The sequence below is a fragment of the Rhineura floridana genome, chromosome 1 (assembly GCF_030035675.1).
Source record: "Rhineura floridana isolate rRhiFlo1 chromosome 1, rRhiFlo1.hap2, whole genome shotgun sequence".
Classification (NCBI taxonomy): domain Eukaryota; kingdom Metazoa; phylum Chordata; class Lepidosauria; order Squamata; family Rhineuridae; genus Rhineura; species Rhineura floridana.
The window spans coordinates 254,817,615-254,838,660 of NC_084480.1; the positions used below are offsets into that span (position 1 = coordinate 254,817,615).

At 41.4% G+C, this 21,046-nt stretch overlaps 3 protein-coding genes and 1 long non-coding RNA gene across 7 annotated transcripts in view; 2 read left to right on the forward strand and 2 right to left on the reverse strand.

Moving 5' to 3' along the window:
- SPIDR (scaffold protein involved in DNA repair) overlaps nucleotides 1-2,879 on the forward strand; it is a 313,219-nt gene extending 310,340 nt beyond the window's left edge. For all 3 annotated transcript variants that reach the window (XM_061598352.1, XM_061598345.1, XM_061598361.1), the window contains 2 exons: nucleotides 1,484-1,537; nucleotides 2,178-2,879. In XM_061598352.1, coding sequence (XP_061454336.1) covers nucleotides 1,484-1,537; nucleotides 2,178-2,309 — 186 coding nt within the window. In that variant the 3' untranslated portion in view covers nucleotides 2,310-2,879. The remainder of the gene's footprint in view (nucleotides 1-1,483; nucleotides 1,538-2,177) is intronic.
- A 1,693-nt stretch (nucleotides 2,880-4,572) lies between these two features.
- On the reverse strand, nucleotides 4,573-6,304 carry CEBPD (CCAAT enhancer binding protein delta). Its single transcript, XM_061598435.1, has one exon. The coding sequence runs from the start codon at nucleotides 6,060-6,062 to the stop codon at nucleotides 5,109-5,111; it is 954 nt and encodes a 317-aa protein (XP_061454419.1). The 5' UTR covers nucleotides 6,063-6,304; the 3' UTR covers nucleotides 4,573-5,108.
- A 130-nt stretch (nucleotides 6,305-6,434) lies between these two features.
- On the forward strand, nucleotides 6,435-18,976 carry LOC133371240 (uncharacterized). The gene is made up of 3 exons (XR_009759279.1): nucleotides 6,435-7,095; nucleotides 7,909-7,963; nucleotides 18,306-18,976. It is a non-coding gene; the product is annotated as an uncharacterized LOC133371240 (long non-coding RNA).
- Nucleotides 18,648-21,046, reverse strand: part of PRKDC (protein kinase, DNA-activated, catalytic subunit) — a 213,971-nt gene continuing 211,572 nt past the window's right edge. For both annotated transcript variants that reach the window (XM_061598396.1, XM_061598388.1), the window contains one exon: nucleotides 18,648-20,551. In XM_061598396.1, the coding sequence (XP_061454380.1) occupies nucleotides 20,347-20,551 (205 nt within the window). In that variant the 3' untranslated portion in view covers nucleotides 18,648-20,346. The remainder of the gene's footprint in view (nucleotides 20,552-21,046) is intronic.

Sequence of the window (21,046 nt, forward strand, 5' to 3'; positions counted from 1 at the left end):
GTAGATCAGGATAATGAAGCAGCTGCCTTTTTATGAACAGCCACAGAGAATCAACAGGACTAATCAAGTAGTTTGGGGGCCAAAATCTTTATTAACCTCGTTGCCATGCTTGAAATTCTCACTGATGCACAGGATGGTGCTTTCAAGATAAACCAAGAAGCCAACCAAGTAATTAAAAAGAAGCTGGTAAATGTCCCTGGCTGGCACTCATTGCCTGATTAACAATCAAACAACAAAGCACTAGTTTAGATCTTATTTTACCGAGTGCAAGGGCTGAAAAAAGACCTCTTGATGGTAACTGGGAAGATAAACCAAGAAGCCAACCAAGTAATTAAAAAGAAGCTGGTAAAGGTCCCTGGCAGGCACTCATTGCATGATTAAAAATCAAACAACAAAGCACTAGTTTAGATCTTATTCTACCGAGTGCAACTGAGAAGAATAGCATAAGCAGGCTGATCCTTTCTATGCTACTTAGAAGTAATTCTCCCCGTATTCAGTGGGCCTTATTTATTCTCTAAGTGTGCTTAGGAATGCAACCATAAATCTTCCTTACACCACCTCGCCGCGGCTGAAAGTCCTCCCGCGCCTCGCCGCCGCTGGAAGTCCTCACGTGTCTCGTCGCAGCTGCAAGTCCGGCCCATTGCGGCCAGAAGGCCCCCCGCGTCCCGCCGCCGCCGCTGCCCCCGCAAGGCCGGCTCACCAAAGGCCCCGCCGCGCCGGGAGGCTCCCTGCACCGTGCAGCAGCCGCCGCCACAAAGCCTCAGCCGCCAAAGGCCGGCTCACCAAAGGCCCTGCCGCGGCCAGAAGGCCTCGCCCGCGCCAGGAGGCCCCCCGCACCGCGCAGCAGCCGCCGCCACAAAGCCTCAGCCGCCAAAATTCAAAGGAGGGCGGGAGGCTGGCAGAGCGGCCTTAAATGGCCTTCAGCCGCCCCGCCTCCTTCCTGTGTGTCACGATGGCGCGCCGGCGCGCCGCGTGCACGCCCGATGGCAGCCTGAGCTTCGGCTGTGGCCACAAACTCGCCCCTTTGCCCAGAAGTACCGGGCACGGAACGGGATTATGAGGCTAAAATGAGAGAGTGGCTTCCCCAAGGCCACTCATTGAATTTCATGGCTTAGCAAAGATTTGAGTCTATCATCCATGTCCTGCTAAATTCTAAATACACTGTACTACTAACTGTTTTCACAAATAATTTTTCCACAATAATATCTAAGATCTTAAAGGTGAGGAAATGTCTTTGAGGGGTTTTACTGAGATCATGAAATTCTAGATACATTTTCTTTGTTAAGTTGCCTAGCCTACAACAACTTGTAGGAAATGTAGACTTTCAGGGACACAAGCTGATTTCTGTTTGGCTTCATGATAAACAAGAGGACAAAACATTATAGGCATAGTTTTTTAATTTTTACCAAATACTGTTATTTTTATGTGGGCAAAGAAAATAGAAATGTGATCCTTCTTTTGTCACCTCCATGTGTTATATTAGCTGCTGCAAAAGACCATTTCTTCACTCCTGGAGTCATCCTCTGCTGAAGATGGGGTATGTATACTTAAAAGTACATGTATTAGAGAAATGGAAGCTTCATAACTTTAGCTGTAAAAGGATGACATTCAAAAGTGGGTTGAGTCATTTGAAGGTACAGTTAACATAAGCAATTGATTATGTTTTTATCGATGCTTCAGTAAATTTAAACCAACTGTCTGCATAAAACATAAATATTACATGATTCACCTTTAGGTCTAAGGATCCATTGGATCCACGGAATGTTCCCTAGGTAATACTTCTGGGGACAGTTTGGTTTTCACTTAAATTTCACACTGACAGCACAATTATATGCATGTCTGCTCAGAAATAAGTTCCATTGGGTTCAATGGGACTTATTCCCAGATAATTGTATATTGGATTGCAACCTTACTCCCAGGTAAGTGTATATAGGATTGCAGCCTGAGTTAGCACAAAAGAATGTGATACTGTATTTCTCACTTTTTAATTCACATTTCTTTATCAAACCTATTAGTGTTGTATACATGCTGCTTTTCTTTCTGAGCAGCAAAAAAACAAGAAACAAAAACATATTTTACTTGAATAGCACCTTGCACTGGTTATCTTTCAGCTGTATGTTGGCTGGGACAAAATGTACAAGATTGTTTGTTTTAATGAATGTGCTTTATCATTACAGAGTTATGAAGTGAAGAGTGTGCTGGGAAAGGAAGTGGGGGTTTTATATTGTTATGTCCAGTCTGTAACCAGCCACCCATCTAGCTGTGTTGGATTAGAAGAAATTGTTCTCCAAGATGCAGGAAGAAACTAAAGGAAATACTGTCCGATACTCTGTCTATGAACTTTGTAATGTAGTTAGTTATGAACTATACTTGTAGATAATTTATAATGCAGTTGTGATAAATTCTGTTTTCAGAGATTACTCTGGAAAAAATTGCTATTTTTTTAAACATTCACATTGAGCATGTACCAGACAGCATTCAGCATTTTCAACTCTGATGTGAATGAGAGAAATTAAATGCATGTGCTTATGTATCTCCTACTGAAGTCAATGGAACATGCAGATGCTTGACAGCAATGGAGTGAAATGCATTTTTCCAACAATATTTTTTCCCCTCTATCTGGAAGATAATTTTTGTAACGAGTTTCAGGGACCAAAATATTTCTTTTTCCCCAGAATATAAAAATCAATTATGTATTTTGTAAAAGTATTTTAAAATCATTTCTAAGCTATGCATTTTAAGATACTGTGGATATTACTCCATTAACAGATGTTCCAGTAAATATTTGCTGAATAGGCTGCATTGAAACACTGTGTCTAATATGACATGACTGATGCTGTATTTGTTACCAAATTTTAATAAATATTACAAAGAGTCAATATTACAAAGAAGTCTTTTTATCTCCTAATGTGATGAAAGGTGTCAAGGGCATGTGTACTGACCTATGTACTCCTACTGGGAGGAAGGGTGGGTTATAAATTTAATAAATAAATGAATACAGTGTCAATAATTACCTACATATAGAAATCCTTGACTGTTGTATCTTATCCCGTAAAGTGGCTATTGTACTGGACTATAAAATAAAAACTAAAGAACAGTTACTTCAAAATAGTTATATGTAATGCTAACCATATTTGAGACAATGTAATTTTAAACATTCAGCAGCTTTATCTACCAACAAAAAGAATATTTCTCTAAGGAACCATACACCAAACCACAATCTTAGAAATGTAAGATGGAAACCCTGGGATCAGCTGGACTTACTCATGCAGGAGTTTGGATGGTAACTATTACTATTATAATCTTATTTTGCAGAGAATGGCATACATGGGATTTCCTTTTGCTTGCATGAAGCATTCCCTTAGTCAGGTGCTAGATCCTGGTCTTTGGATTTGTTTGATAAGTTTTTCGGGGGGGGGAGAGAAGGTCGTGGAATCTGGAATCTCAAGCATGCATACTTCCAAGTGTTTTTAAGATCAAATTACAAAATTCTCAAAACTGCTTACAGAAGATTTTGTGTGACTCTTCCTAGATGTACTTCTACAATGAGTCAAAGTGCTGCCTGCTTTCTGGTTTTTAGCAAATGACCAGTATGAAATCTAGATCTTGCATATTTTCTGTGGACAGCAAAAAAGTGACTCATGTTTTTGTTTTGTTGTTAGCAGCCTTGAGGAGGGGGTCTCTTGAAGGACACAAAAGTTGGCATAGCATGTGTGGGACCATTCTGTGCGACTACTTGGATGCAGGCTGCACAGTAATTCCTAAAAGTGCTTTCTGTGCAGGAATGTTCGTAACATCTGAAGCACCTAGTGGCATGACCTTGTAGCTACTCCCTCCCCCAAAAATCCCTTTTCTGTTCCCTCCCCAAATATATTTGTGTTAGAAGTAAAATAAGTTCAAGATTGAAAACAAGCCATGGTTATATTTAGCACTGGAAAAGTCCTATGAACACTACTCATGTTTGTGTTATTGTTTACATTTGATCTTCCTGTGGTTTCATTTGCCTTCATATGCATCATTGCTATCACTGCTTAGAATTACTTCTGATGCCTATTCATCTCATGCCCAAACCAGCTTCTGTTTTGCCACTTTGCAATGCTGTCTTCTGAGATGAAGAGGGCAGTTCTCAGAAAGCTCGGTATATTTATCAATTTATAAGTTGTAATTTTTTTTTAGGCAAATATATAATTCTGTCGATGTTATGTACGTGATTTTTTTCATACCTGCAATTGCATTGTGACTAAGGAATGCTCAGCCTTTCTCAATTAGGTTAGTGTTGCATCTTATGCAGTTATATCCCCACTGCCCAAGTCTTCAGAAGATCACCACCAGTGTGTTTTTGCTATTAAGAGTCTTAACTACGGTGTGGATACCTTCACCATGAACTCCCATTTTAATAGTATCTGTCAACTGTAAACTGGCATTTAAATACCATTTAACAATATATTAAATTATGGTGCTTTTTCAGATGTTTAAAATCAAGAAACTGCGTGCTTAGTTCTTCCATGGAGCACTGTTTCTTGTTACATTCCTTTGGTACTTGTCCCCACCATAATAAATACAAAGGCAAAATAAATTTCAACTTTTTATTTTTAGAAATGCTGTAAAAATTTATAAAAGTTTTGGGCATGCTCAGTCTATTTTTTCACTTGCTGTATACAATAAAAAGTGTTTGAAAATCATTTGTTTCTTACAAAGTACCATAGCTGCATCAATATGCGTAAGATGTAGAAAAACAAAACTATCATTACAAAAATAACTTAGGAAGAAAAAGAGACGTTTAGCTTTTCTTTCACTTTTTTGGCAAGTTTTGTGGTTAAAGACCCCAAGCTTAGCCCATTCAAAGAAAGAAACTTGAAAGCAAACACATTTTCACGGCGTGTTTCTTTCTGGCCTTCTAGCCTAGGTTTCTTCTTCCTTAGGAGGGAAGAAGTCACGCGAGAAAGGAGCGCCCCTTCTCTCGGCACACCTTTGGCACAGTCTGTGTGTGCAGTCCCCCCTCCCTCCCATGCAGCCCCGCTGCAGTCTGTGCGGCTCTCTCTGAGGTATTCTTGAAGAAGTTCAAAGTCTCTTGCGTAGCCAGGCGTGGTGGCTCCTGCTGCAGCCGGTTACCGGCAGTCCGTGGCCGAGGCGGCCTGCAGGAAAGAGGTGCTGGGCAGCTGCTTGAAGAAGTGTCGGAGGCTGGCTAAGTCCCTGGTGAGCTGCTCGCACTTCTTGTGCAGCCTATCGTTCTCGGCGGACAGCTCCACCACCTTCTGCTGCATCTCCTGGTTGCGGCGCTTGGCTTTGTCGCGGCTCTTGCGCACGGCGATGTTGTTGCGCTCTCGCCGCTGCCGGTACTCCGGGCTGAACCTGTCCACGCACTTCTTGACCGCCCGCTCTTTGCCGCCCGACGACGAGGAGGCGGAAGAGCGGCTGCTGTAGCTGGACGGCGAGGCGCTGCCCGGCGGCTCCGGGGAGGTTGGAGGCGTGGGCTGCCCGCTTAGATTGACGATAGTCTGGGCGCAGGTGGCGATCTGCGAGGGCAGCAGCGAGCCCGAGCCCGACGCCTCGTCGCCCCAGTCGGGCTCCTGCTTGACAGCGCCGCGGAGCGGGCCGGGTGGGACGCTGGCGTGCAGTAGGCTGGCCAAGGCGCTGCCTCCGGACGCGTGCTGTGCCTGCGGTGGCGGTAGATAGTCCCCGTAGGCGCTGTTGCTGCCGCCGCGCTCGCAGCCCTTATGGTTGCTGTTGAAGAGGTCAGCGAAGAGCTCGTCGTTACACAGCTCCAAGTTGGGCACGGCCGCCATGGAGTCAATGTAGGAGCTGAAGTCTATGGCGCTCTCGTCCTCGTACATGGCCGGCGCGGCGGCGCTCAACTCCGCCAGATCGCGGCTGCCGTTGCCGGGGGCCGAGGAGACCACGCTGGACTCCTCGACGCCGTTGCTCATGTTACCCGCTTTGCACGAAGGACTCAGCCCACCGCCGCCTTCGCCCACCTTGGCGTCGTAAAAGTTGGCGGGCTCCAGGGACCAGCTCCTGTAGCACGACAGAGAGTCCAGGCAGTCCAGGGTGGCGGCGCTCATGGAGGGTCCCGGTGTTCCGAGGTGTGTGGGGGGCTGACGGAAAGCCAAGTTCGCCCCCTTTCCCCGCTCGCAGGTGGAGGCGGCGTGCGCGTGCGAGTCGCTTACTTGGCCGGGCGTGGACTTTGCCTCAGCCAGTTCCCCACCTTCTGCCCCCAATTTCTTTTTTCCCTTCTTGGGACAGTCACGCTGGACTTCGGATACGGTCCTAGGCAGCACGTGCGCGTGTAAACCTGGCAGTTAGGTGCCTCCTCGGTTCTTTATAGCAGAACCTCCGGCCCCACCTCCTGGCCCTTGTGACAGCGGGAGGGTGTTGCTGGAGAAGCCCCGGAAGGCGAGGCGGGGCGGGGAGAACCTTGCGCGCTCTTGAGCCTCGCTGCCAAGGGGGCGGCGGGAGCAGAAGCCGCCGCAGCCGTCCCGGATTGGTCTGGGTGGGACGTACTAAACCCCCAATTTCCCCCTCCTGCTTTGCCACCTTTGAGCCGGAGGACGGCGACAGCGGGGAGGGCGCCCCCAGGAGGGGAAAAATGAAATGCCCAAACCCACCGGGAAGGGAGGCGCCTCCTGCCTCGCTGCAAGTGACTGTCACAAACGGAGGGCGGGAAGCGCGTAGCTCATGTCGCGCCGCCGAGTTTCTGGGGCTCTGAAGTGGATTCCCTGGGCTGGAGTTCTGGGCGCAGCGAAACGTGGGGCGACCGAGAAGGAAAGGGACGGGCCAGCAGGGTGTGTGTAGCTAGTTAAGTTCGATCACGATACCTTTGAAGCTTTCACACACACACCCGCACACGCACTGTATGGGGTAGCACATTCCTCTGGAAGCTGTGGCTCTTCCTGCCAAATAATATGCTGGCGGGGTGGGGTTGCGGTGGTGCCGAAAGGCAGGAGAAGGCATGGGAATGCAGGAGCCTCCCTAGGGATTTCCTGGGGCTGCCTTTTTGCTGGAGCTGCGTCCGGATATGTAGACGGGGAGCGGACCTGTTCCTAGCACCCAGCTGCCCCCCCCTTTGCTGTTGGGCTATGTAGCGCAGTTACTGAGGTCAGTGAGACGTCAGGAGAACAGACGGCGCGTTTTAGACGGGGGGAGGAGAGAAGGAGCGTGGGGATGGTTTGCCTCCCTTGCTGGAATCTTCGTACATTGTTGCGACTTGCTAAAGCCTAGCTAGTGACCGAAGTTACATTTGAGCCCGGGATTCTCTCTGTCCACTGACCGAAACTGGCATTTGACGTTCCTTTACCAAGGCAGGCGAGATGCCCTTTTGTTTAACTTCAGAACGATCAGTTGAGTGCCAGCAAGATGGGCATTAAAACATTCTGAAAGTTACATTAGCATGCATTTACTAACTCTGCCCTTAAAGATGAGTATCTGAGAGTCCGTGGGACACTCCGTCCCCAAGCTCCTTCTCCCTCCCCCGTCTGCAACGCCGTCCGGTCTGTTGACGTCTCACTGATCTCAATAACTGCGCTACATAGGCGCAAAGGGGGGCGGGTGGTTGCTAGGACCAGATCCGCTCCCGTCTACAACTTCAAGCTTGCCATATGTTATTAGAGGGTGACATTTTGTGCCCATTTCATTGTTAGAAAAATGACACAAATGTAGACTAGCTCTCATCAGCCCTTGACATAGGACTGGTCAAACGTTAATGAACAAGAAACCATTGGCTGGGCCACCTTTCTTATTTGCTTTGCCCTGCCCACTGTTCTCTCTGCAGCTGCTATTATGTATACTAAACAGCCAGAAAATACCCAATGATTTATCTCCTTTGTCGAAATATTGCCCTCTTGTGGCCGAACATTGCAGATACTATTATTTTTGCAAACCATAAAGTAACAGGTGATTCCGTTTCCACAGGGCCAGTGAAAAGAAGTAGACAGGACAGTTGCATGAAGAACAGAACCAAGACATTGTAGGTTTGATTCTGAAATAATTTGTTTTGTTTTGCATCAGGGAGGGAGGAGTAACTACAAAACAATTTTCACATTAATGTTGGAGGAGTTATTCCTCGAATGATGAAACATTTAGTATCAGAAATAGCACAGAATGTAGTAAGTATGTTTCATGCTAAGTCCCACAATGTATATAAAGCATCATAAAAAAATTAAGCTACCCTCATTTACATTTGTTTTTAAATTGTAAGCTTACAAACTTCACAGCGCTTGTTCATGAAAATGATGCCAACTTGCTTTTATGTATTCTCAAAGAACAAGTTGACAGTTATGGGGGGAAATGAAAATGTACAACAAAATTCTAGTCTTCACAGCTTGCATTCTGATATGGGGACTTAGTTGCAGTATTACTATACCATGTCAGCACCTAATTGTTGGTTTTGAGGAGACACTGAACATGAAATGGCAAGTTTAACATGATGGCGACTATGGGTGGGACTACGGAAGAGAGAGCCTAGTGGCTGCTGGTCTCTCAGTTAAGGACAAAACTCCAGGCACTAGTATGTAGCCACTGTTGCCAGGAAGCCTTGGGTTGCCAACTTGCTCTTGCGTATCCACAAAGGTCAGCGTCCTATCTGGCTCCTAGTAAATCTCACAGGTTCCTCAGTTATCCCACTGGTTAAGGGTGTGTATGAACCATAGGAACATTAACTTTGGGGCACTGGGGAGAGAAGATGGAGCTGTGCATGCAAGTGCTAGTGTGACGTGTATGCTTTTTTTTTTTGGCCGTAAAACTATATCAACACTACAGACTTAATCTGATTTATCCACCGTTCCTTCTTCTCAAGGAATGCTGGGAGTGTGCCTTTTTTAAGAGAGATTAAGACAAAGATGTCTCAGCACCCTCACAAATTATAATTCCCAGCTTTCTTTAGTGAATGACAATGACAATTAACAATGCAAGTTTGACATGTAGATCGGTCCTCAGACTTTTATCTAAGTGAGAGAAGAGTTGTAAAGTCAGTGGCAGAGCGCATGCTTTGCACGCACAAAGCTGGCCTTAGGTTCAGTCCCTGGTATCTCCAGGAATAGCTGGGAAAGGCTTCTGCTTGAAACTGTGGAGAGCATCTTCCAGGCAGTATAGACTGTAATGAGCTCAATGGACCAATGGTACAACATGGTATCAAGCAGCTTCATGTGGTCCTCCAATCCTTTCAGTTAAATGGCAAAAACTAAAACAAAAAAGCCCCATTATTTTCTTAAAGATAATGTGTAATATAACCGTAGGATTAGGGCAGTAAAATCCATTAAAAGCAGAGATAAAGAAAATTCATTGGCCCTCATCCAGCAGGTGCTGGTCTATGTATAGGATTCTGAAAAAATGGAAATGGACTGCCTTCAAGTTGATCCTGACTGATGGCTACCCTATGAATAGGGTTTTCATGGTAAGTGGTATTCAGAGGGGGTTTACCATTGCCTCCCTCTGAGGCTAGTCCTCCCCAGCTGGCTAGGGCCTGCTCAGCTTGCCAGCCCCTTCCTTGTCCACAACTGCCAGCTGGGGGCAACTGGGCTCCTTGGGACTATGCAGCTTGCCCACAGCTGCACAGGTGGCAGGGCACGTAACCCCTGAGCCACTCCCTGTGGGGGTGATCTTTAGCTGGCCCTTTACACCCAGGAGACACAAGCAGGGATTTGAGCTCACAGACTCTGGACTCCCAGCCAGGCTGTCCAACGTTGATGCTTTCTACCACAGAGAATCATAGTAGAGTTGGAAGGGGCCTATAAGGCCATTGAGTCGAACCCTCTGCTCAGTGCTGGAATCCAAGTTAATGTGCAAGAGGGTGCTTTCAGGGATGTCTTTGGTACTTAGCAGCTGTGACAGGCGTTCTCATCCCATTTCAGAAAACCACAAGAGCTGCAGTAGCCCTCCTTTTTGGGGGTTGGACAGGGTAGGGCTCATTTTGTAAACCCCTGCTATGCGCCCTGGGACAACTCTCATGGCTCAATGGATCAAGATTGTTGAGGGGTTAATTCTAGCACTGTTTCATCAGCACCATTTGATCTATCTGTGTATGTAAGAGTAACATATATCCATGCTGGCAATTAAACCTTTTTTATTTGTTCAGCTGTCTAATTATAGGAGTGGTTTTCCTTTCAGTTGTTCTTGTTTGTGCATTTCTGCAGCCACATACCACCAAAGTTTTGGCCTTGCTGCCTTTGTGAATGTGTGAGACCCAGTATCCATACTGGAAAGGCTTTAAAAGATTTGTCACTATACATAGTAGTATGGTTGAAATAGTGGGGTATATGTTAGTAGCAGAGAATGTTTAGCTAGCTAGATGGTTAAAGTTTAAACATTCTCTCTCCCCAGAAAATGCATTGTGCTGGTAGAAAGGAGTATAATTAATACTGGCTTGATATCCAGATAACATGTTTTCTATCTTCAAAAAAAGGGCTACTAACTGTATGAACTAATGCTGCACAAAAATGACAGAATTTAATCTGTATTAAGGCTTCTAACAATAATCACAAACTGCCAGCTTGCAGTGTGTCTTTTATGCTTCAGAACATCAGTGTGAAATATGCTTTGGGAGTGCAAATTCCAGAGAAAATATCTCAATTACTATGCATTAATTATTATCCATTGATAAGTAAACTTTAAAAAGATATAAAATGATGGTCTAAACTTAATCTTTCTATATTAGGAAGAATAGCCTATGTTCGTATGAAGGTAGTTCCGAGATTTCTGTATGTCTTTCAAGTTCTTCCCATCTTCCTCCAGCCAAAACAGATTAATAAATGGCAAAATATAATAAATAGATTGTGTTTAAAAAAACAAAACCTCGGTTAGCACATAAATTATACTATACACGCAAAGATGAAGGGGGATGGGGACTCCCTAATGTACAGATCTATTATGTAGCCTTTCAACTGCGTCAATTAAGTTTTATAATCATGAGAACTAATAAAACGTGGATTCAATTGGAGGATTATATGTTACAGTCCAGACCATTGTGGTCATTGCCATTTATAAATTTACAATATTCCTTTATACGCTCTGTTAGTAATCCATTTACAAAAGCTACCATTCTAATATGGAAAAATTGGCAATCAAAAATCTCATCAATATACTCTCCATTAACTCCATTGCAATCCTATCCTAGTATTAAAAATGAGACACTTAAGAAATGCATTGCAAAATGGGAACAGTATGGTTACTTCAGGTTTAAAGATTTTTTCATACAGGATTGTCCAATTACATGGGACCAACTCAGAGCAAACATTCCGAACTTAAAATTGGGATGGTTTCATATACTTCAACTGACTCATATTCTTAAAGACCCTGAAATCAAAAGGTATGCCACTTGCCCACTTACTGGATTTGAACACTCAATGTTATCATTGGGGTTTAGAGGGAAAGGGTCAGCGTTTTATAAAATATTATTAGATTTACAAATGGGACAACTTACAGGGCTTAAATCTCAATGGGAACAGGATTTAGGTTTTGAATTAAATAATATGAAATGGAAAGATATTTGTTCATTTAGATATAATAAATCTGTATCTGTTACCCATAAAGAAATTCTTAAAATACTACATAGACGGTATTTAACTCCAACTCGTTTGTCATATCTATCTTCTAATATGAGCCCACTTTGTTGGCATGGATGTTCTAATAGAGGTACATATTTTCATTCCTGGTGGACATGTCTTAAAATTGCCCCATTTTGGAGCATGGTGCATAAAGAATATTATAAAACAGGATATTATATTCACTCAGGAATTATTTCTTTTATTAGTGTTTAGAGGAGAAAATGCTAAATTGAAATCTAAATTATTGATCTCTAAACTATTACTGGCAGCTTGCCAAATGGTGGTGCAAAATTGGAAAACATTAGAAAATCTGGAAAAAATGACATGGTACAGAAATATATGGAATTTGGCCTTACTAGACAAAATTACCCATAATTTACATTTTTTACAAGAGAACACTAAATCTGATTTATATATTGCTACATGGTAGTTATTTATTGAATATGCAAATAAATATGGTTTACATGACTGTCTCTCATCTACAGCTAGATCCATATGGTTCACTTAATGCTTGGTAATTTTATTTTTGTTAATTAATTTACAAATATGGAACTGTATTTTAAATGGTATATCCATAAGTTTATTACATCTCTCTTCCAATGTATCAAAAATGTTTGTTATCTTTGTTTGTTTCGTTCTATGAATAATTTTTTTAAAAAAAACAAACACCAGTGTTAAATATGCTGCTTTGTGTGCTCCTATTCCCACTGTTCCCTTTTTGAGAAGAGTTTGTAAAGCAGGTAGTCAGAACCAATGGTTAAGCCAAGGAGGCACCAACATTTCCAGAAAGGGCTCATTAAGGCAGCCTAAGCCGTGGTCCTGGTGGCTGATGTCTCAATGGAACCTTGGCTGCTAGTTCTTTGGTCACAGCACATAGTCTAAGGGACTGCGAGGATGCTCATCTCACAACCACCTGCGTGTTATGACAGGCAATGTGGGATCCTTGCTGGTTCGCGGGTTAAGTGAGCAGCTCAACCCCTTTATTTGGGGAAGAGGGTTATGGATTTTTCCTAACACCCCTGCCCCATGCCTGTTAGGCACCCACCATCACAACCCATAGCACTTGCCTTAATGATGATCATGGAGGGCCATTACGCAGTGTTAGAGCATGTGCTTTGTATGCAGACAGTCCCAGGTTCAGTCCTCAGCTTCTCTGTGTAGGGCTGGGAGACAGTCCTGCCCTGCCTGAAACCTTGGAGAGCCACCGTCAGTCAGTATAGGCAATGTTGAGCAAGATGGACCAATGGTCTGACTCAGTATATGGCAGTTTCCTATGTAACTATACCCATAACCACAGCATCCTTCCGCTTGCACTCCTGTTCTCTGGGCAACTTAGCACTCCAGTCTTTACCAACTATGTAGCTCACCTAACACAAAAAGCCTGAATGTAGACAAGCAGCTACATACACATACACTACCCTGTTGAAAAAAGGGAGCTAAGGGTGCTCCACATATGTACCTGCTTCTGCGATAACCAACTCCTATGTGGCACTGGAGGAAGTTGTGCCCACAAACAAAATGGCCACAGTGGCTTGGTCACCAAGTGTTCTTGTACACATTAGCCCTCCCCATTGTCAGCAAAGTCCAAAGACTTTCCACAGATCCCAAGCCCCTTCCCCTGAGTCCCAGCTGTGGGAGAATGGTATCTTGGCTTGCCAGGCACCTGGTACTCTCCACACCAATTTGGCAAGGGAGTAAGCATAGCAGAGATACCCCTATAGTAAGGGTACATTCTATCTATGCCATCTCCCTTCCCCTCTACTAACATAGTACAATGTATATTGTACATAGTACAATGGAGAGAAACGAGCAACCACGCACAAAACAGTAGTATTTAATATATACACTGAAGCTGTCAAGAATACAGCACTCTCAAAGGCACAGAAACAATCATTTTGGCACTGTCCTAGGCCTGTTATATGGCTCAGCATAACATGCAATTTGTGTCAGATAACTATAGCAAACTGTACAGTAAAACAATTTGATACAGAAGTGAAAACTGAAACAAAACGTTACAGTGAATTCCCACACCTTCTAAAATACATCCCCCAGTAGTTTTTAATCTTAATTTACCCACTACCACCACGTCTTACTATAATGAAGTGTTGTTTTTTGTCAAAATTATCTCTTGATTAAAAAATGTATATATATACCTTTATGTACCTAGGGAGTCTGCGGAGCACATACAAACAACTGCCTTAATTTTGGGTGGCCCTGTTTTCATTCAAACTGTTCAACTATCCAAGTTAGCTGTTAGAGGGAACAAGTGGAACCTGAAAAAAATGTTTGAGGTGTGTGTGATGTCCTTCCCTGGTTCTCCCTGTCAGGTTCCCACCTGCTTGTGGCTACTGCCTTTCACTAGGCACCACCAGGGACACCAGCAGTCAGAACTGTCCTTTATATGGTTTCTCACTCCGCTCTAGCACGGATCTCACTAGATCCCACTGCTAGGTAGCACCACCAGTCACTTCCTGTAACCAATACTCCCAGAGACTTTGCCTAAGTCTCTTTATAGCTTGTTACTTTGTGACTGTGTGCCTATGCTGTTCCCAACCCCCTTGTATCTTTATATATAAAGCATACAACTCTGGGTTGCTCTGGATACTTGACTTGTTACAATTTCTCCCTTCACTGCTGCCACCATTAGTTACAGTTTCTGTTCAGCCTTGGTAATTACCTTGCCCTCCCTTCTGGTCTGTATATTCCCCCAGCCAAGGATCAGGCCTTAGGTAAACCAAATATTTATTTACTAATAACAGGAAATAACAAGATTACTTTAGGAATGTTTCACAAGCGTATGGTCACTCTTTATGTTTCTGTTCATATATATACTCTTTTAATAATAGCCAAATACAATCCAAACTTCCCACAGAACTCTGCCAACCAACCCTCACCAAACGACCTCACTCCAACCCACTCAACCACTTCTCCCCCCTTAACCGACTCCTCCTCACATTTATACCTTCAGCCAGCCAGCCAATCATCATCCAGCATACTTCAGCTTCTCACCCATGTACATGGGTACATGTACCCATGTTCTCCTTCAGTCAATTACCATACATTAACTAATAGACCCGCACTTACCATATTTACAGATGCTAACTTACAGGAACATCACAGTGTGCAGTGCTCCTGTTCAGGATGCCAGTCAGACCCTTTTCCTGGATTCTGCATTCCATCTGTGCCCCCCACCCCACCTGTCAGTCAGCCTTCTGTAGCCACTGAGCATTTCCAATCCTCATTGGCCTATTTCACCCACCCAGTTTAAGGTTTGTTTGTTTTTTTACTTCTGCAAACCTTGGGTTTCACCCAAACCTGCAGAATCAACCTTTATGTGTGGATGGTGCTGTTTTGACTGCATAAGGAGTAGCAAATGTGTTATTTGTATATAGCATGATTGGCAGTGCTGGAAAAAAATGGAAATAACCTTTAAAAACCTCACAATATGGAGCAGGTGGGACAGAGAAAAAAACTGTATTGTAACCTTGGACGTTTAAACTTTTTTTTTACAATTTATTTCTTCTTTGCCATACAAATATCAGAACAGTATAAAACAATACATAACACACAACAAAAGAAAGAAAAAGGAGCATTAATCACACTGTTGCATATAAAGTCAATTTTGTGTTAATTGTCCTTTTTTAGGTATTATTCTCTTTTCCACTTTGAGTTTTCCTATAAAGTCTTTATTATTATTATTATTATTATTATTATTATTATTATTATTATTATTATTATTATTAGATTTATATCCTGCCCTTCCTCCTAGCAGGGAGTGGTCCCTGTACACACACACAACCCCATTTGCAATAAAACTTAACTAAGATGCTTAAAATTTGTCTACTGTGTTTCTTGAATTCTTTCTTTTTTCCTTAAATCAACTTCATAAGTGCAGAAATCAAATCTTCGTAGCAATTTAAATGTCTGTTACAATGTACTGACATATAGCTTATACAATCAAACCATATATACATAGATAATTTAAAAAAGGAAAAATAAAATATAAATGTTTCAAAATTATAATAAAAATAAGAAATCAGTAAGTAAAAAAGAGGTGGAATAGAGAGTTACTGAGATTAATGTAAACTTTAAAAAGCGTAACATTTGATGGAACATCATAGAGATCTAGAAATTCACTGTTGGTAGACAGATTTAGTGCAATAAACTCCATAGAGTACCAAAAGACATTTCCTCCATAGTGAGGCATGAGTTGATGGCTGATATAAATTATGCTCCTGCACTGCTACATAAGCTTATAAACATAAACCATTTAATATGACAGTTGTCTTTTTTATTTGGATTCCAACTTGCCAATCTTTGTTGCGTTAATTTTTCCATTAAAGCTATGCTCCATACCTGATTGTACCATAATTCTTTTAAATTGTAATCAAACTTTTTCCGACAACGAGCAATTACAATTCTTGCTGTCACTAGTAAGGTTACTATTAGATCCTTAGAGCGCCGTGATAGATTATTTATTTATTTATTATCATTATTTTTACCCCACCCTTTTTCCAAAACTGGAACTCACGGCTGCTTCCAATGGTCTGACTTATCTCCTTGGAAAATCGACAAGACAGTCATAACAGGATCAGACTTGATGTTCTGCCCTGTAATCGTCCCAATTTCATGAAACACTTTTTTCCAAAATGCCTGAACAGCGGCACGTGTCCACCACATATGAAAATAACTTCCAAGGTCTCCACACACCCCTCCAACACTTCTGTGTAGCAGAATTATTGATTCTATGCAAAACTAATGGAGTTAAATGCCACCTATGAATAATATTATATGAGTTTTCTCGCACTTTTGCTGATATTTAATGAAATGGGAATTTGTCCCATAAATTTTCCCATTTTACAGAATCAGTCTCCGTATCAACATCTTCCTCCCATTGTTGTTGTAGGCTATCTAAAGTCCCAGTAGTTAGATCTAGCAATATTTTATATAAAGATAAAGAACCCTTAACAGTGAATGATGTTCTCACCAAATACTTCTCAAACCAAGTCAATGATTTCTGTCTCTGCTGCTCCACCAAAGGTATTGTTATGAAGTGCTGAACCTGAAGTAACTGATACCAAGTACATTGATGTGGGTATAGTTCTTCCTGAATTTGTTTTATAGTAAGTGGAACTCCATTCATGAATAAGTCACGTAATGTGTAACGCCCCTTTGCCTCCCAACATGCAAAGTCTGAGAGCTTATTTTGATAATAAAATAGTGGATGGTGAAGAAATGGAATAACAGGAGTTGGCTGAGATATCAAACGCTTCCTCCACAACCTCCAGACAGACAAGTCTGCTAATAAGGGGTTATCTAGGAAATGAAGGTCTTTTTCCCTGTATGCCATAAAAGGTAAAAATCTAATTTTCGATTCCCAGCGGGCTGGATGTTCCATTGACAACTATGAATGAGTCATATCTTTCTTAATTACCAGCAGCAAATTTTTCAAGTGAGCAGCATCATGATACAGTTGCAAATTTGGTATTCCTGCACACACACACCCTGTGCTGCCCTCTTACATAAAATAGAGAAATGAAGTCTAGGCCTTTTCCCTTGATGAATGAACCTCAATAACAAATGTTGCCAACTTCTTAATTTCTGGATGGTGATGGCAATTTGGATTGTCCTAAAGAGAAACAATAACTTTGGAAGAACTGTCATTTTCACTGCTGCAACTCGGCCCATCCATGAAAGAGGCATGTGTTTCCAATCCAGCAACAAATTTCTTATCTTCTTTATCAAAGCAGTGTAATTAAGCGATTCCATTTTGCTTATTTTTTTAGGATGAAAACCCCAAGATATTTGAGTGTAGAAACGAAAAGTTTTAATTGAGTTTCCCATTGTAGAATTGCTTGTAATTTTGGAGCCAAGTTAAAACATAACATTTCTGATTTATCAAAATTAATTTGTAAGTCAGCCAGAAATCCATTTTCCTTTATAATTTCAATTAGCCTAGGAATAGCCTGCACAGGGTTTGTTACCAGAACAGCAACATCATCTGCAAAGAGATTTAACAGATGCAATTTATCCTTTAAGCATAATCACTTAATAACATTATCGGCCCTCAAAACTTGGGCTAATAGGACATTTAAACCTTTTGACAACCAGATTTTCCTTCTGCCTTAAGATTTCCCTGACTAACCTTCAGAATCTTGAAATAATTATTACTGGAGATGTTATTTCCACAAGAGTGCCTTATTGAAAACGCTGCTATGCATACATTACGATTAAGGACTTGGTTAAATTATAAACTTGGAACTTTGCCCTCCAAGCTTACAGGTCAAAGTGCTCTGTAAGCAAAGGAATGAACAAAAGGATGGGGGGGGGGGAAATAATCTGAGACAGATATCTAATTTGTGACTGGCTGCAATTTTTCATGCAACTGTGTTATCTAACTGTACTTGCAGTACATTTATTTTACTTTATTTTAGGTATTTATAGTCTACCCTTCGTCATGCAGTCCCAAGTTGGGTTACATATAGCTCAATACCAGTTGTGTAGTGGCGAATTCATAAGTGCAGGGTCCCTTTATAATAATCACAGCCATGCCCCTTCTAAGATTACAGAATGATCTGGCCAGGTTTGAATACTGCTTTCTGCTTCCCTGTCACTGCCACCATTTGACTGTTCTTTCTCACTGTCAGATAATGTTTGAATTACTGAGGTCAGTGTTTACACATTTATCTCCTGCTGCTACCAAACTGCTTAATAATACAGATGGGATACTATCATCAGGATTCACTGTCTCTTCTTCTGCAATTACAGACTTCTCACTCCTCACAACTTGGCTTTTTGAAGTAGCAACTCCTTTCACTCTGATTGGCTTCAATCAGCAGAAAAGAAGGAAGCAAGTCAGAAACCTCTTCTCACACTTCCCTTTCATGCTGATTGGCTCACAGGACACTGGAGACATAACAACCCTGCTGTGACCTGGCTCCCAAAAAAGTAACGGGTCTAAGATCCCTGAGACTCTGGATGACCACACTGGTTAATATAATTAAGCCATGGTTTAGAGGTTTTATTACAAACAAGTAATATATACAGTTTGTTAAATAAATAAAATAAAAGATAAATACAATAAACCCATAAGCATTACATGGGAAGGATATTCTGATCTCATCCACCCTGGTGCAAAAAGTTGGTGCAAAAGTTGAGCCTTAACCTGATGTTGAAATTTATACAATGACAAGGCCATACACACTTATGCTAGAAGTCATATCAAGAACACTTTCACACCAGTCTCAAATCATGACACCTTTATTGATAAAAATATAAAAGGACACAAATAGGTGAGCAGGTCTATATTGTTTAGGTTTGTCTACAAGTGGAAAGAAAACCTTTTTGGAAAAAAATGTTCTAGGACAAATTTAATTAACATGTTTAGAAATGATTTTGTATTCTTATGTATGTTTTTAAAATACAAAGTGAAATTACAATGCAACTGACAAGACTAGATTATGTCACATTTGTTGAAATAAAGATAATTTAAATAGGTTTTTCAAATAAAACCTGTTTTTTTGAAATATTGCACTAACCTGAGAATATTTATTTCAAGGCTTTCAATAGGCTGCTTTTCCTTCCATTTTCTTACCTAAACTATCTGAAATAAAACTTCAATGCAGACCCTAGTAAATGTACAGCTTTTAAGAGATAATTATTTTTTGCTGTGCTTCACAATTGCAGAAGTCATGAGAAGATTTATTCCAAAATGTATATTCTAAAATGTTTAACATCATTTCACCAGCATGCCTCAGTATTGAATATCCCCTGCTTTTCCAATAGCAAAGTTTACCTCTCTCTTCAATGCAAGTTTCCTTACAGGTTGTAATCCGAAAATACCTTATTGACATTAGAACTATTTTGCTATTTTAAGATTATGGCTTGTCTGCTTTCATTTTTAAAATTACAGCCTAGCTAGCAATGGAAAGAAGACATCTTCATGAGAGATCAAATTCATTGCCTAGTTCATTATTATGACTATTGAAATTTAAGATTTACTGATTGCTGCTTATTCGGGGTAACACACACATACAAATGTCAGCTTAAAGTTAGCTAGTATATAATCATATACCTGGTGTAGACTTGTACAAATAATCATGCAAATGGCCTGCTCACATCAGCAGTGTATTACTGGAAGAGTAAGATTGTGATTCCTCTTCCTTCTATAGCAAAGTCACACCTTCATGGAAGGGAAGAGGCAATCATACAAGTTCTCTCTGTTGATGTTACACCACTTAGATGAGTAAATCACCCACATAAGCATAATGCCTGCACTGCTCGTTATCCTAAGTAATAAGCAATCACTGTCCAGCCAGTTCAGCATAAATGTTACTGGGGTGTTCTTTAATATCTCACAGCTAGTATGATGAATCATTCTAAGTGGCTTTTTCTACTAAGCTTTTGGTATCTCTTTTCCTTCATTAGTGACAGCAATTAAATGCATGACTACTAAGCTGTAAGCATCATGGTTGGTATCCCATGCTAGTCTTAGTCAGCTTAGGCCCATTGAAGTTAATAGGCATGACTAATTTAGGGTCATGGATTTCAATGAGTCTATCCTGAGTAGGACTTAGCTGAATACAACTTCATCCTTTCAGTTTCCCTAACGTAATACCTCAAACAAAATATAATTACAGAATTGTCAGTGTATCATTGAAATTTTGTTTCTACATTAATACTTGAATTATGTGCATTAAATACTAACTTGTATGTTAATAACACACAGTCCAATTAGTCTTCGCCTCCAATATAAATTACAAGATACTGGTAACCTGAGCAGACAGGCAATGATGAAGAATTTCATTTTTTACATCCAAGGCTCCCATCCTTCCCAAACTCTGCCAAGGAGATTTGGGTCACTGGCTTGGTCTATAAGGCACTTCACCTGTGTTTCTTCTGAAAGTCCATCCTCTGGCTCTCTGGCTCGTATGTTATACTCTTTGCTTCCTCGTGCCACAGATACATAATCTTTGTAGGCAGCTGATTTCTCATGGCCCAGCTGTAATTCATCACTTTAAAAAAAGATAATAAAACCAAATACTGCTTATCTTACAAAAATACTTGTCTCCGATTAGAGAAATTCAGATGCAATATTTCTCTTTTTTTAATTCAAGAGCTAACTTTTATTCTTGGTATTAAGCACATATACACACTGGTCAGCTTTTCTCTTACTCAGTATTTCTTGTTCAGCTTTCTGTGATTATTCTTTTAAACAATTACATGAAATGGCTTCCAGCAATCCTGTCTTCAGTCAATGAGGCAGCAGAAGACATACTCTAAACACTTTGTGATAAAGTATGCTTAAAGCTGATTCATTTTTTTAAAAAAAAGCTTGTGCACTTCTTTCTGAAAATGCACCAAAATGCTAAACATCCAATTTTGCCTGTGTAATTACTGCAGGTTCCAAGCAACTATTAGTTTTTGTGATCTCTGTGCAGTCACACATATGAGTTCTGCACTGGCACAGAGCCTCATTTGGGAAACATCTCAAGCCAGGTTAGAGTTTT

Bases quoted from the DNA above. Each gene is read 5' to 3' on its own strand.
- CEBPD (XM_061598435.1), bottom strand. From the start codon at position 6,062: ATGAGCGCCGCCACCCTGGACTGCCTGGACTCTCTGTCGTGCTACAGG.